The sequence below is a fragment of the Uloborus diversus genome, chromosome 6 (assembly GCF_026930045.1).
Source record: "Uloborus diversus isolate 005 chromosome 6, Udiv.v.3.1, whole genome shotgun sequence".
Classification (NCBI taxonomy): domain Eukaryota; kingdom Metazoa; phylum Arthropoda; class Arachnida; order Araneae; family Uloboridae; genus Uloborus; species Uloborus diversus.
In genome coordinates this window covers 4,383,856-4,399,050 of record NC_072736.1, presented here as the reverse complement: position 1 = coordinate 4,399,050, position 15,195 = coordinate 4,383,856, and the positions used below count along the sequence as shown (strand labels likewise).

General features: G+C 36.8%; 1 protein-coding gene across 1 annotated transcript in view; it reads left to right on the top strand.

Moving 5' to 3' along the window:
* The first annotated feature begins 11,184 nt into the window (after positions 1-11,184).
* Positions 11,185-15,195, top strand: part of LOC129224163 (ankyrin-1-like) — a 28,494-nt gene continuing 24,483 nt past the window's right edge. Inside the window, exons 1-2 of the mRNA XM_054858580.1 lie at positions 11,185-11,199; positions 14,393-14,461. Coding sequence (XP_054714555.1) covers positions 11,185-11,199; positions 14,393-14,461 — 84 coding nt within the window. The remainder of the gene's footprint in view (positions 11,200-14,392; positions 14,462-15,195) is intronic.

Genomic DNA, 15,195 nt, shown 5'->3' with positions numbered 1-15,195 from the left:
TAACAGATACAGAAAACACAATAATAACAAGAAATATTACTAAACATTAAAAGCAAAAAAAATTATCTACAACTTTTATGTTATCAACCATGGTTGTTTACGTAATACTCATGAACTATGGCCATAGTATGGGGCTAACAGATCATAATGTACAACCCTAGGTTTTGCATTAGGTGATTTTTGGATCCTCACTACGACGTCATTTAGTTGGTTAAGGACTTTGTAGGGTCCATCCCAATGCGACTGCAATTTGGGTGACAGACCTTTCCGTCGGATGGGATTCCATAACCAAACCTTGTCGCCTTCGTTGAATTTATGTCCAGTAGACCTTGTGTCATATCGGGTCTTCATCTTCTCCGCCGCGATGTTGATTCGCTCTCGTGCGAAGTTATGAACGTCTTCCAACCGGGCCTGGAGATCCTGGATGTACTCCTCAGGCGATGAAGGCGCATCCAGAGGACGACCGAAGACGAGATCACAAGGTAGCCAAAGCTCTCGTCCGAAGAGCATCTGAGATGGGGCATATCCGGTAGTCTCGTGGACAGCACTGCGGTAGGCCAGCAGGAACAAAGGTAGCTTCTTGTCCCAATCCTGTTGATTTCTGGATACCATAAGTGAGAGATTATTCAGGATTGTGCGGTTAAATCTCTCCACCATGCCGTCCGATTGTGGGTGTAGTGGTGTTGTCCTAGTTTTCTCAATTCCGAAAATTTGACATAGGCCCTTAAACACAGCAGAGATGAAATTCCTCCCTTGATCGGAATGAATCTGCAAAGGTGTTCCGTATCTCGAGATCCAATGTTGGACTAGAGTCTCTGCTACTGTAGTAGCCTCTTGATCTGGAATGGGATATGCTTCCGGCCATTTGGTGAAGTAGTCGATGGAAACAAGAATGTATTTGTTCCCATCAGCAGTTCTTGGTAGAGGACCCAGGATGTCGATCCCAATTCGTTCGAAAGGAGCTCCAACGTTGTACAGATGTAGCTTCCCTCTGCTTCTCTTCTTCGGTCCTTTACGAGCAGCACAGGCGTCACAAGAATGGCACCACTTCTTCACGTCATCCTTCGCCTTGCTCCAGAAGAAGCGCTCCCGAACTTTATTGAGAGTTTTCAAGACACCAAAATGTCCTCCAGTCGCACTACTATGTATTTCTTTCAGAACATCTGAAATCCTGGATCGAGGAAGTAGTAACTGCCACCTAGATGTCTTGCCGTCGTCAGATTCCCATTTCCGGTGTAGCACGCCGTTCCGTAAATGGAGTGAGTTCCATAAAGCCCAGTATCTTTTTGTTGCAGGACTGAAGATGGAAACGTCCTGCCAGCTAGGGCGTCGACTGTCACTTTCCATGAACTCTAAAATTGGTTTTATGTCGGGGTCTTCAAGTTGATCTTTTCGAACTTGGTCATCACTCCATGGATCAGGTTCTGATGATGTTGAAGTCACTGTCACCTGATAGGCAGTAGGGCTAGTCGTTCCATACTGTTTCTCGATTCGGGAACAATAGTGGCAGTTCTCAGGACAGGGTCTCCTTGATAAAGTGTCAGCATTACCGTGAGATAACCCTTTTCGATGCTTGATCTCCATGTCATATTCCTGGAGCCGCTGTATCCATCTGGCTATCTGGCCTTCTGGATTCTTGAAGTTCAAAAGCCAAGTTAACGAGGCATGATCTGTCCAAAGCAGAAATTTTTGGCCGTAGAGGTAATGATGGAAGTGTTCTACAGCTTTCACTATGGCCAGTAACTCCTTTCTGGTGACGCAGTAATTTCGCTCCGACTTTGATAAGCATTTGCTCCAGTAAGCGATGACATGTTCATTTCCGTCAATTTCTTGGGATAAAACAGCTCCAATTCCCTCGTTGCTCGCATCAGTGTCCAGGATGAAGGATTTTTCAGGCTGAGGATAGGCGAGGATAGGCGTTGATGTTAAAGCCTCCTTCAGTCGTAGAAATGCATCTTCGCATTCTTTGGACCATTCAAACTTTTGCTTGCTCTCCGTCAGCTTATGCAAAGGTCGTGCAATGTTGGAAAAACCCTTCACAAACTTCCTGTAGTACGTGCAGAGCCCCAGGAAACTTCGCAACTGATGGATGTTTTCGGGACGACTCCAACTCCTGACCGCAGATACCTTCTCTGGATCGGTTTGCACACCCTCAGAAGAGATGATGTGACCAAGGTAGTTCACTTCCCGGCGGAACAAATTACATTTGGACGGGCTTAACTTCAGATTGGCTTCCTTAAGCTTTTGCAGCACCTTCCTAAGATTTGCCAGATGTTCTTCGAAGCTGCGTCCCACGATGATGATATCGTCTAAGTAGACCAGACAGGATTCGTAAGAGAGTCCTCTTAACACTGTCTCCATAAGACGCTCGAACGTAGCTGGTGCATTGCAGAGGCCGAAGGGCATCACTTTGAACTGCCATAAGCCTTGTCCAGTTGTAAACGCTGTCTTCTCTCGGTCATCAGGGTGTATCTCAACCTGCCAGTAGCCGCTCTTCAAGTCCAGGGTCGAAAACCACTTGTGTCCGGAAAGAGTGTCCAAGGTGTCGTCTATCCGTGGAAGAGGGTAACTGTCTTTCTTGGTGATTTCATTCAGTCGTCGGTAATCGACACAAAATCTGGTGGAGCCATCTTTCTTTCGGACCAAGACGATGGGAGAGGCCCAAGGACTGGATGACGGTTCGATTACATCATTCTCCTTCATCTCTTTCAGGAGGGTCTCAACCTCTTCCTTCTTGGCAAACGGTAGTCGTCTTGGATGCTGTTTAATAGGGGGGTGTTCTCCAGTGTAAATCCTATGCTGCGTTAAATTCGTACGGCCAACATCCTCCGATGTAGATGAAAACAGATGCTTGAAGTCATCCACCAATTGTTCCGCAGCAGTTCTTTGATCTTTCGATAACGGCGCACTCCCAATTAACTTCGATGTCAAGGACTCGGAAGACACAGTCTCGGGGGAATTGATTCTTCTAATGATGCAGTTTACTGGAGTACAAGTTGCCAACACTTCACCTTTTCGGATATTCCTTGGCCTTTCACTCACGTTGGCGACTCTCACAGGAATTACATCCTTAGAAAGGTCCACAAGCGTAGATGCTACCAGCACTCCTTTTAGGCTATTGCTTAGGTTAGGGTATTCAATGAGTCCAAATCGAAAACTATTGCTTTCTTCAAGGGAGCCAGGTATTAATGATTCTGACCTTGAGGGAATCGATAAATCTGTTTGGGCTATTATTTGATGAGCGGATTTTACATCACTTTCTGCGGGGAAAACGGCTATGTCTTCTCTCATTGAGTGCAGCTCATTAGTCTTGAAGTTGAGAGTGAAGTCATATTTCTTCAAAAAGTCCAATCCGAGAATGAAGGGGTCCGTGATATTAGCGACGAATGCCGTATGATGGTAGGTGGCATTCCCGAACACTATTTCCAAGTCCACTTTACCGTCAATCTCGATTTTGTCACCTGTCACAGTCTGGAGACTTACGCGTGGCGATGTCCACAGCAGTTTCAATCCAAATTCACGAGCCACATCTGTTCTAATGATTGTCACATTGGCTCCAGTGTCGACAATCAGTCTGCAGGGGTTTCCATTTACATGTGCGTAAATGAAAAGTCCATCACTGCCACTACTAGAAGAGGAAATCTGCAGAGCTTTAGTGGTGGTGATTTCCTTCCCTCGCGTAGCTTGGCGAGCCGGACAACTCCTTCGCAGGTGTCCTTCACTACCGCATTTCCAGCACTTCTGCTCTTGTTTCTTTTGGGCTGTTATGCTGCTCAGATGTCTTGTCAAGTCACCGAGTTGTCTCTCAAGTTCAGCGAGGTGGGACGACCTGGAATCAGACTCATCAGCTTCCTGAGTCCGGATTAGATGGCGATCCACACGGGTTGCTTCTTGGGCGGCCTCGTATCTCATCGCATACACAACGGCAGAATTCAGGTCTTTGACATCCGCCATCCGTAGAGCTTTCTGGATTTCCGGATCTCGAACCCCGTCGATGTAGTAGTTGAGTGCCAGGTGGTCTCGAACATCCGCAGGGCAGTCGCAAAAAGCAAGATGAGACAGTCTCTCGACGTCCGCCGCAAGCTCTTGCAGGGTTTCCCCGGTTTTCTGGAAACGGGACTTCAACTGGAGTCGGCTGAAATCTTTCTGGCACTTCTCACCGAAGCGAAGCTCCAACGCAGCCGTGAGGGCGGCGAAATCCAGTCACTGGCTGTCCGGAAGGGTCTGAAGAATGTCCGCTGCGTCACCTCTCAGGGATGCTGCAAGATGGCAGGCCTTGGTAGCAGAGTCCCATCCGTTCGCTTCCGCCACTATCATGAATTGAGTTTTGTAAACCTGCCACGAAGTTTTCCCATCAAATGTGGCAAGTTTAATGGACGGTCGAGCAACCGATGTGGGAGCGCCAAACTGTACAGAGCTGCTTTCCGCGGTCGCCAATCTCCTTTCCATGTCTTTAATTATTTCTTCCTTAAATGAGGTAAATTTCTTGTCTTCTTCTTCCAACTTATTTTCCACATTGGCGATACGCTCTTCCACAGTATCAAATTTTTCTTCCAGAGCATCAACTTTATCTCCCATGGCGGTTAGTTGATTCTCCATCATGGTTTTCATCGACGTTAGGTCACTTTTTATTTCATTTTGACTTGTAGTAATTTTAGCAGTTAAATCACTATTTAACTGTTCTTGGTTAGTCGCCAATTCATTTTTTAATTGTTCTTGGTTAGTCACCAATTCATTTTTTAATTGTTCTTGGTTAGTCGCCAATTCATTTTTTAATTGTTCTTGGTTAGTCGCCATATCATTTTTCACAGAGTTGATTGCGTCAAGAAGTTGTTTTAATTGTTCATCCATTGCGCGAGTAATCACCATAAAAATAAAGTCCAAATTCAAAAAGTCTTTATGAAAAAAATGTCCAAAGTCAGACTTACTCCAAGAAAGTCCAGAAGAAGCCCCACGTTGGGCGCCAATTGTAACGGATTCGGTGCGACTTCCACTTTCTTGAAATGAAGACACAGTTCTTGATAAAAGCACAGGAAATTTATTTACACTATGTACAGGAAAGATCTTCAACAACTGCCAAATTATTCATCAGCAATTAAGCAATTATCACACAACACCGTAAACTCAACGTTTACACACGTATTTACTTCCAAATACGAAAACAACACAGCGAAATGCCTCGCTATAAACAGAGCAAATACACACACTCAGTTCGAAATCTGAATCGAAACTAAACTGTTTATCCATCGCTAACGGCTTAAATACACCGAAAAGAAATTTCTCAAATATTCCACACGCTTCTGTAAAGTAGTAGACCGTTATCAATGAAAAGAAAGAAAATAGGGGTCGTATAATTTAGCCGAATGAAAAAGGGGTTGTATATTCATTACGGGAAACTATTTACAGGTTACGTTCCTACAATAATTACTATTTACAGGATTTGTAACAATATATTGGTGTATCTCATCAAATTGTGGAAGAAAATAAATTGGGTTTACTTTCTCTTTTCAGGACATTGACAAACCTAAGGCTAAAAGGAGACGAGGAAGGTCTAAGGGTACAGCCAATGAAACAAAAAAGGTACGTTATTTCCAAGTCTGCAAAAAAGCCCAGGCCGGTGAGTTTTTATTAAAAAAGCCTGTCTTTTTTGGCCATTTTTGAAAAAAAAAATTCTTTTTTGGCTTTTATAAACCATGTCCTATGTTCGTAATAATTATCTCTATACATTTTAATAAGCTAACAAATGTCAATTTAAGTGATACAGTACCTTTGCTGAAAGTAAAATGATAAAAGGAATGTATGCAGAAAAACTGCAAATCATTTCTGACAAAACCCTTACGCTTCTGCTGGATGATTTTCCACCTAAGCTGATGTCTTTACGTATATTTTTAAAAAAGTTTTGTTTGCCTCTTTCTGTCCTGATATTATAGAAGTTCCATACACATCTTATAAAGCTTCAAAGTGCAGAATTTTATATATATCTTTCAAACTTTCCTCCCGGGGAGAACCCCCCAGACGCCCTTCAATTAGGGATATTCTTAACTCCACTTAAAGGGGAGTACGGGGTTCTTGAAATCATTCCCCCTCTTAAGGCCAATCCAAAAAGGACATCAGGAAAAAAGCAATGAAAAAAAAGTAAAACCATTGCTGTATGCAGGGCTCCCAAATGGTCCGCTTTTCCCGCCAAAGTCCGTTTTTTAGGGTAAAGTCCACTTTAGACCGCTTTTTAACATTTTGGTCCGTTTAGTCCGCTTTTGCATTGGTTTTACTAAAAAATCAGATTTTAAAAATTTTCATTACATTAAAAGATACTGTGTGCTGACTTATGTTAAGCCCGAACACGCTGCCGCGGCGCTGTTTTTCTATTGAACTTGACTTTCTGGTATTATTTCGCTTCAGATTGACGTCATTACTCCTCCTCCCACCGCTGTAACATGGAAATTTAGCAAAAGGAGAAGTTTGGGGGAGGAGTTATGACGTGAAATCAAAGCATTTTGCTACCGATATTTTTCACGTGTTCGTACGCACTTGAAAAAAATCAAGAATGTTTCATCAGTGCCATTTTCTGAACTTGTGTTCGATATGTAGCATCGCGAAAAATTACTTCCTGTGTTTGCGAGTTCAATCTTTTTACATCTTGTTAATATTTTGATGTTTTTGACAATCAGAAGTTACTTTAACATTCATTAACTTAGATTATCGTATTTTATGTTTAATTACAATAGATAATAAACTTTTTTTTCGGAACCATGATAACATCAAACTTTCTTGGACTTCGCCGAAAATTGCTTGCTGGGTTTTGAGATTTCAATCTCTTTGCATCTTGTAAATATTTTGATATTTTTGGCAATCAGAAGTTATTTTGACCCACTCCACCATAGATTAGCTTATTTTAATAGATAAGAGACTACTTTTTTTTTTCGAAACCATGGCAACATTGAACTTACTCACATTTCGCGATCTTTTTGCATCTTGTTAATGTTATGATATTTTTGGCAATCGGAAGTTATTTTGACGTACGCCATCATAGAATAGCTTGTTTTTTTTTGTTTAATTTTAATAGATAATAAACTTTCTTATTTTTGGAACCATAGCAGCATTGCACTTACTCGAACTTCGCGAGGAATTGCTTTTTGTCTTTGAGATTTCAATCTTTTTGCATCTTGTACATATTTTGATATTTTGCGCAATCGAATGTTATTTTCACATATGCTATCCTAGACTAGCATATTTTATGTTCAATTTTAGTCATGTTTAATTTTAGAGCATTTTTTTTTTTTTTTGGAAATTATGCCAGCAGTGAACATACTTCGCGAAAATTTGATTCTCTTGTGCAAGATTTCAATCCTTTTGCATCTTGTAATTATTTTAATATTTTTTAAAATTGGAAGCTGTTTTGACATGTGCTACCTCAAATTTTTTTATTTAATTTTATTTTTAAAAACTAAAAAACTTTGTATCCTTATTCTTTTAAGTACTCATAATGAGTATTTTCAATTTGAAAATATAGCTCTATGAATCTAAACTTACACATTTATTTATTACATTAAGTTATCCACTAAAAGCAGGCTCAAATTTACATTCAGTGTATTTATCGCTTAAGCAGCATTTGTATATTTTTGGGTATGGTGACTTTAATAAAAAAATTTTCTTTCTCACTAATTTTTATATGTACTTGAAGACGGTTACAATATTTTTTCGGTGCCCGAACAAATAATACATACATATGAAGAAATGATTTGGATACTTAGCATACTAATAAATGATTTGCAAACCTCTAATATTTTTGAACTTAGTCAGTTAGTAGTGTAGCCAGAAATTACGTCCTGCTTTGGTGTTTGGTCATAAACTCTCATTATATAAACTTACCATATTTTGGCTGGAAGTATGTGTAAAAACCAAGGGCTGTGGAGGGGGAGGGGGACCTCCTGGCATCCAAACTATATCTTCTTGTCTTGCGGTACCTTATATCAAAATGAATTCTCTTTAAACTGGTTATGTGAAAAATTTTGTAAACTACTATGTACTAAGGTGTTTACTGTAATAACTGTATCTAAAAGGTCTTTATTAGGTATGCACTGATTGATCGGTCACTTGGGTGATTATTTTTAACTAGCCAGTTTTTACCTGTTAAGTAGTAGAAAATTTATTTTACAATTAAAGTTACTCTGTAAGATGGTCAGTCACATGCTTGCTTGTCACTCCCCTCCCCCCATCCAAATGTTTGTGTGAATAATATAATTCAATGCATAAGAAGTTCAGATGTACAGAAGGTGATAAGGATTTATCATTAAAAATCATTATTTTGGTTAATTAACGAATTATCTTCACGTATTTATTGCCAGGCAGTTAATTTGCCTTTTGGTGCTACCCTGGGTTTAACTATGAATGGTCCTCCCAAGGTCTTCTTTTTAATCCTAACTGGTCCTCTTTGGTCCCCTTTTTGATTCAAAGTGATCCTCTTTTACCCTTTTCTATGGCTAAAATGTGTTGGGAGCCCTGTGTATGTGTCCGAGGAAAGAGAGAGACATTGTAAAAGGCAGGAAAATAGAGAATTATCCATTACGCCACCGAGAGAAATGTTGTTCAAAGTAAAAGAAGGCCCTAATACCTGACACAGCTTAGATTTCCGTTAAGTCTAAATCCCGCCCTGACTGCATGTTTTTTTTTACATATTTAGGCTGTTGTGAATGTGTAAAACTTTTAGGATTTTAAATGCTTCTATTTTAATATTTTTAAGTATCTTGATATTTATAAACATTTTTGGATAGTTTTCTTTATATTTTAGAATACATTACGACTTAAAATGGCAGTGTAGGTTTTAATAAGAAATAAAGGGCAAAAAACGTTTTTAAACAATCAAAAAAAAGAAAAAAAAAACGGAAAATTCAGATGTCCAGGATAGCTATGGTCACCAACAACCAGGATGTAATTAACATTAAGTTTTTTTTTGTGTGTGCAAGTATCTCATTACTCTTGATGAATTGGTATTTATCTCTTGGGGTATCTCTTCAAATTGTGGATGAAAAAAAATCGGCTTGCTTATTCTTTTCAGGACATTGACGAACCTAAGGCTAAAAGGAGTCATGGAAGGTCTAAGGGTACGGCTAATGAAACAAAGGAGGTACGTTATTTCCAAGTCTAAAAAAGCCCAGGCCGGTGAGCTTTTATTTAAAAAAGCCTGTCTTTTTTGAAAAAAAAAAAAAGTTCTTTTTTGACTTTTATAAATCATGTACTTATTCTTCATAATAATGATCTCGATACATTTTAATAAGCTAACAAATGTCAATTTAAGTGATACGGTACCTTTGCTGAAAGTAAAATAATAAAAGGAATGTATGCACAAAAACTGCAAATCATTTCTGACAAAACCCTTACGCTTCTGTTGGATGATCTTCCACCTAAGCTGATGTCTTTATGTATAACTTTAAAAAAGTTTTGTTTGCCTATTTCTGTCCTGATATTTTTGTAGTTCCAACCACATTTTATAAGGCTTCAAAGTGCAGAATTTTATGTCAATCTTTCAAATTTTCCTCCATAGGAGAAACCACCGGACACCCTACAATTATTGATATTCTATACTCTACTTAAAGGGGAATCCTGGGTTCTTGAAACTACTCCCACTCTTAAGGCCAATCCAATCAGCAAAATGAAAAAAGGAAAAGCATTGCTGTATGTATCAGAGGAAAGAGACATAGTGAAGGGGGAAAAAATAGAAAATTGCCTCTTACACCACCGAGAGAAATGTTGTTCAAACTGTAAAAGGGGGCCCCATACCTGAAACAGCTTATGTCCTTGTTAAGTCTAAATCCCACCCTGACTGCATGTTTTTTTACATATGCAGGCTGTTGTGAATGTGTAAAACTTTTAGGATTTTAAATGCTTCTCTTTTAATATTTTTAAATATCCTGATATTTATATAATCATTTTTGGATAGTTTTCATATTTTATCATACACTTCAACTTAAAATAGTAGTTTAGGTTTTAGAAACAATTAAAGGGAAAAAAACTTTTTTTAGCAATTCAGAAAAACAGGAAATTCAGTTGTCCGGGATAGCAATGGTCACCAACAACCAGGATGTATTTAACATTGATTTTTTTTTTTTTTTTTTTTGTGCAAGTATCTCATTACTCTTGATTAATTGGTATTTATCTATTGGTGTATCTCATCAAACTGTGAAAGAAAATAAATTGGGCTTGCTTACTCTTTTCAGGACATTGACGAACCTAAGGCTAAAAGGAGACGAGGAAGGTCTAAGGGTACAGCCAATGAAACAAAAGAGGTACCTTATTTCTAGGGCTGCAAAAAAGCTGGCCTTTTCTTTTTTTAAAAAAGCCTGTCTTTTTTGGCTTTTATAAACCATGTACTATGTTCTTTATAATAGTGATCTCTATACATTTTAATATGCTAACAAATGTCAATTTAAGTGGTACTATACCTTTGCTGCAAGTAAAGTGATAAAAAGGAATGTGTGCACAAAAACTGCAAATCATTTCTGACAAAACTCTTACGCTTCTGTTAGATGATCCTCCACCCACGCTGATGTCTTTATAGGGTCTGACTGGGTGGACTGGTTATAAAAACTGGTGTTTTTGAAATAGTAAAGTAAAATACCTGGGTATTGATCTTTAGGGGTAAATACCCAAAATTGGTATTTACCCGGGTATTTATTTCAAAAATTTATATTCAACTAGAATACTTTTCTTTCTATTCCACTATGTATATATATATAACCAACCATATACAAAACAATACATTTTTGCCCAAAAATTGTATTTTGATCACATATTTAAAGAATTATTGTGTGAAACAACTTAGCAATCTAATATGATATTCACATTAAATGTGTTGGATATGCCTAATCAATGTCCCCATCTTTCTTTTTCGTTTTTCAGTTTTCAAAGCAAAATTTTAAGTTTTACCATTACAAATACAAAGTGAGTGACAAACTAACGCCTCCTAAATACTAAATGCCTATCGCATTCTCCCTTTTAACATAAAGCAAAATGATCCCAGTAAGCATATTTTCGGTCTTCTGGCTACTGCGAACTGTTAAAGGTCGAAAGCATTAGAAATTAAAAGCGGAGAAAACAATTGGTTAACTTCTAAATTTAAATTTTAAAATTAACCAATTAACGATTTGATTTGAATTGTTTGGATCCATCGTCATAGCAACACCATCCATGTATTGCCCTCAGGTAATAGCGTTGTTTGTGTACCGGCGGAGGATCACTTTTAAAGCAAATGTGATAGGCATTTAGTATTTAGGAGGCTTTGGACAAACTGATTGATAACAACTCAAAGCTAAAACTAACTAGTAGCATGATATTATGAAAAATCAAAGATGAAAAGTTGTGCTAGCACCATCCATGTGAGAAAATTAAACTTAAATCCCTTTGCTTTACCCCATAAAAAATTAAATTATGCTGCCATCTTATTTAAGTTTTAGAATAGTTGGTTCTAAATTCTGACAGTTTTTTTGATAAGATTTCATTACGCCTTTAATTAAAGAAATTATAATATATAAATTTTTAAATTTTTAATCTTTCATTTTACAGTTAATGTTTTAAAAAGAAAATCATCACCTTTTGATACCACCTAAAGTTTTTTTTTTTTTTTGCAAAATGCGCAATTACTAGGGGATTTACCCTGCCTTCGGATAAATACCCAAAAAAGTATTTACCTTCCCACTTGACATCACTAGTTGCGTGTAGTAAAAAGAGTTCGAATAAATTTTCATCATGAAGTCCCGGGGAGCAAATGAGCAATGCAACAGAAAAAAAATATATATATATTTTTTGCTTATTAATGTGAAAACTTTCTATATTTGCCACGTTATCACTTAAACAGCAATAAAATAAACAAATAAATAACATCATAGTCTTAATAACTTTTCAGTAAATTCTTCCAAGCATCCCTCATGCTTCCCTTTTTTTTCATTTTGGATATGACTAACCTAGATTGTGATTTTGGAATCCTAAAGTTTATCGTTGAATTGCTTATACTTGTCCAATTATGACATTGAAAAGAAAGATTCTTTGGTTCACGATATGTTTCTTTCATAATTTCATCAAGTTTTCCAATAAGAAATATTATAAACTGGGTAATACATATGTAGGTATCAGTTTTACCAATTATTTCATATTTAGGTTTAAAAAAATTTCAGACTCGCTTTTTGCATTTTTTTTGTAAAATACCCAGTTTTTGGATATTTACCCCGACCTTGGGTAAATACCCAAAAAATATTTACCTACCCACTGGGTATTGACCCGATCCACATCACTATTTTGAAATGATTATTAAACTATTCAAATATGATATCCAACAATTAATAAACCTTAACTGAGTTTTTACATTTCAACAATACACTTCACACATCCATAGTTATTGCTGAAATAATTTTATTATTTAGTAAAAAAGCTATTATTTCAAAGTCTGTTTTTGTACCCATCTCGCCCCATAGGGAGGGGTGAAATGGGTAGTATTGTTTTAAATTAAATTTCATAGTGAAAACATAAATTTATTTATAATTTTTTCACAAAAATATATTAATATAAGGGTAAAAATCTATTAGTCTGTAATTTCACTGCAATTAAAGGTATAATGTCCACGATTATTGAGAGTTGGCTGACTTAGGTTTTGATGATCTGTTCTTCAATCTCCATTTTCATTTTATTGGAGGTAGTGAAAAAATTTTCCACGAAAGACTTATTAAGAATTTTTACCACATAAGCACTAGTATATAAAGGTTCTAGAACTTGAGCAATAAAATACTTTTTAAATTTCTTAACACTATTCAACTAGCACCCAATCTCCTGTAGATATTGTACTTGAACATAAGCTTAGTGGAATGGTAGTTTGATCATTCGGTTTTCAATTCAGTTAGTCAGAGTAGTTGCATGGTATGACTTGTGTATTAGGCTGTAGGCAAATGATAATTTCAGTATCGAAAGCATGCTTTACAGTTTCATTGGTCAACTGGCTTGAATGTCTTTTCAGATGCCTTGCAAAAAGTTTGAACCATTCTTTAAAGAATGGCATCTTCCACCCAACCAGATTTAGTGCAACTATAAGCAACTCCTTAACATAAGGATTTAAGAATATAAAAATTTCGTTAAAATGAACAACTTACTTCAGAGAATAATTTTTAATGAGAAAAAATGTTAATTCGACGGCCTATGTCATTAAGCCTAATATTATACCCACTCCACCCCACTTAAAAAATTTCAACATGTTTATAAAATCCTATGGAATTTTTATTTTCTGATTTTTTTAGTTGACAAAGGAGACTTCCTTTAATGAAAATAACAGCAACTGCTATCTAATTACAAACAAAATCCTCAAAACAAAGTTTCAACGATATCAGTTTTGATTTTTTACAATATAACTTACAAGAAGGCTGCCACTAATTTGACTGTTTCCATTCAGTTTTTTTGTGAACCAAAATAAAGTGAAACTGTTGTAAATAACATGAGTATTTTTACTCTTTTTTTTTTTTTTAATTTTTTCTTTTCTGTAACTCGAAAGATAAATGAACTACCCATTCCACCCCACCTGACTATATACAGCTTTAAAAATGTTTTGTATGCTTATTTCTGTCCTGATATTTTTGTAGTTCCAACCACATCTTATAAGGCTTCAAAGTGCAGAATTTTATATCTGTCTTTCAAACTTTACTTCCGGGTAGAATCCCCTGGATGCCCTTCAATTAGGGATATTCCAAACTCCACTTAAAGCGGAGTACTGGGTTCTTGAAATCATTCCCCCTCTTAAAGCCAATCCAAAAAGGACATCAGGAAAAAAGCAATGAAAAATGTAAAAGCGTTGCTGTATGTATCAGAGGAAAGAGACAGACATTGTAAAGGGGAGAAAAATAGAAAATTATCCCTCACGCCACCGAAAGAAATGTTGTTCAAACTGTAAAAGGGGGCCCCATACCTGACACAGATTAGATTTCCGTTAAGTCTAAATTACGCCCTGACTGCATGTTTTTTTTTTTTTTTTTTTTTTTATACATATTTTGGCTGTTGTGAATGTGTAAAACTTTTAGGATTTTAAACGCTTCTCTTTTAACATTTTTAAATATCTTGACATTTATAAGCATTTTTGGATAGTTTTCTTCATATTTTAGGATACATTACGATATAAAATAGTAGTGTAGGTTTTAGAAACAATTAAAGGTCACAAAACAATTTTTAGCAATCCAGAAAAACGGGAAATTCAGATGTCTGGGATAGCAATGTTCACCAACAACCAGGATGTAATTAACATTGAGGTTTTTTTTTTTTTGTGTGCAAGTATCTCATTACTCTTGATTAATTGGTATTTATATATTGGTGTATCTCATCAAATTGTGGAAGAAAATAAATTGGGCTTGCTTACTCTTTTCAGAACATTGACAAACCTAAGTCTAAAAGCAGACGAGGAAGGTCTAAGGGTCCAGGCAATGAAACAAAAGAGGTAAGTTATTTCCTAGTCTGCCAAAAAGCCCAGGCAAGTAAACTTTTATTTAAAAAAGCCCGTCTTTTTTGGCCTTTTTTGAAAAAAGAAAAAAAAAACATTTTTTTGCTTTTATAAACCATGTACTATGTTCTTCATAATAATTATCTCTATACATTTTAATAAGTTAACAAATGTCAATTTAAGTTATACAGTACCTTTGCTGAAAGTAAAATGATAAAAGGAATGTATGCACAAAAACTGCAAATCATTTCTGACAAAACCCTTATGCTTCTGTTGGATGATCTTCCACCTAAGCTTTTGTCTTTATGTATAACTTTAAAAAAGTTTTGTTTGCCTATTTCTGTCCTGATATTTTAGCAGTTCCAATCACATCTTATAAGGCTTCAAAGTGCAGAATTTTATATCTATCTTTCAAACTTTACTCCCGGGGAGAACCCCCCCGGGCGCCCTTCAATTAGGGATATTCTAAACTCCACTTAAAGGGAAGCACTGGGTTCTTGAAATCATCCTCCCTCTTAAGGCCAATCCAAAAAGGACATCGAGAAAAAAGCAATGAAAAAAGTAAAACCGTGTCTGTATATATCAGGAAAGAGACAGACATTGTAAAGGGCAGGAAATTAGAAAATTATCCCTCAAGCCACCGAGAGAAATGTTGTTCAAACTGCAAAAGGGGGCCCCATACTTGACACTGCTTAGATTTCCGTTAAGTCTAAATCACGCCCTGACTGCGT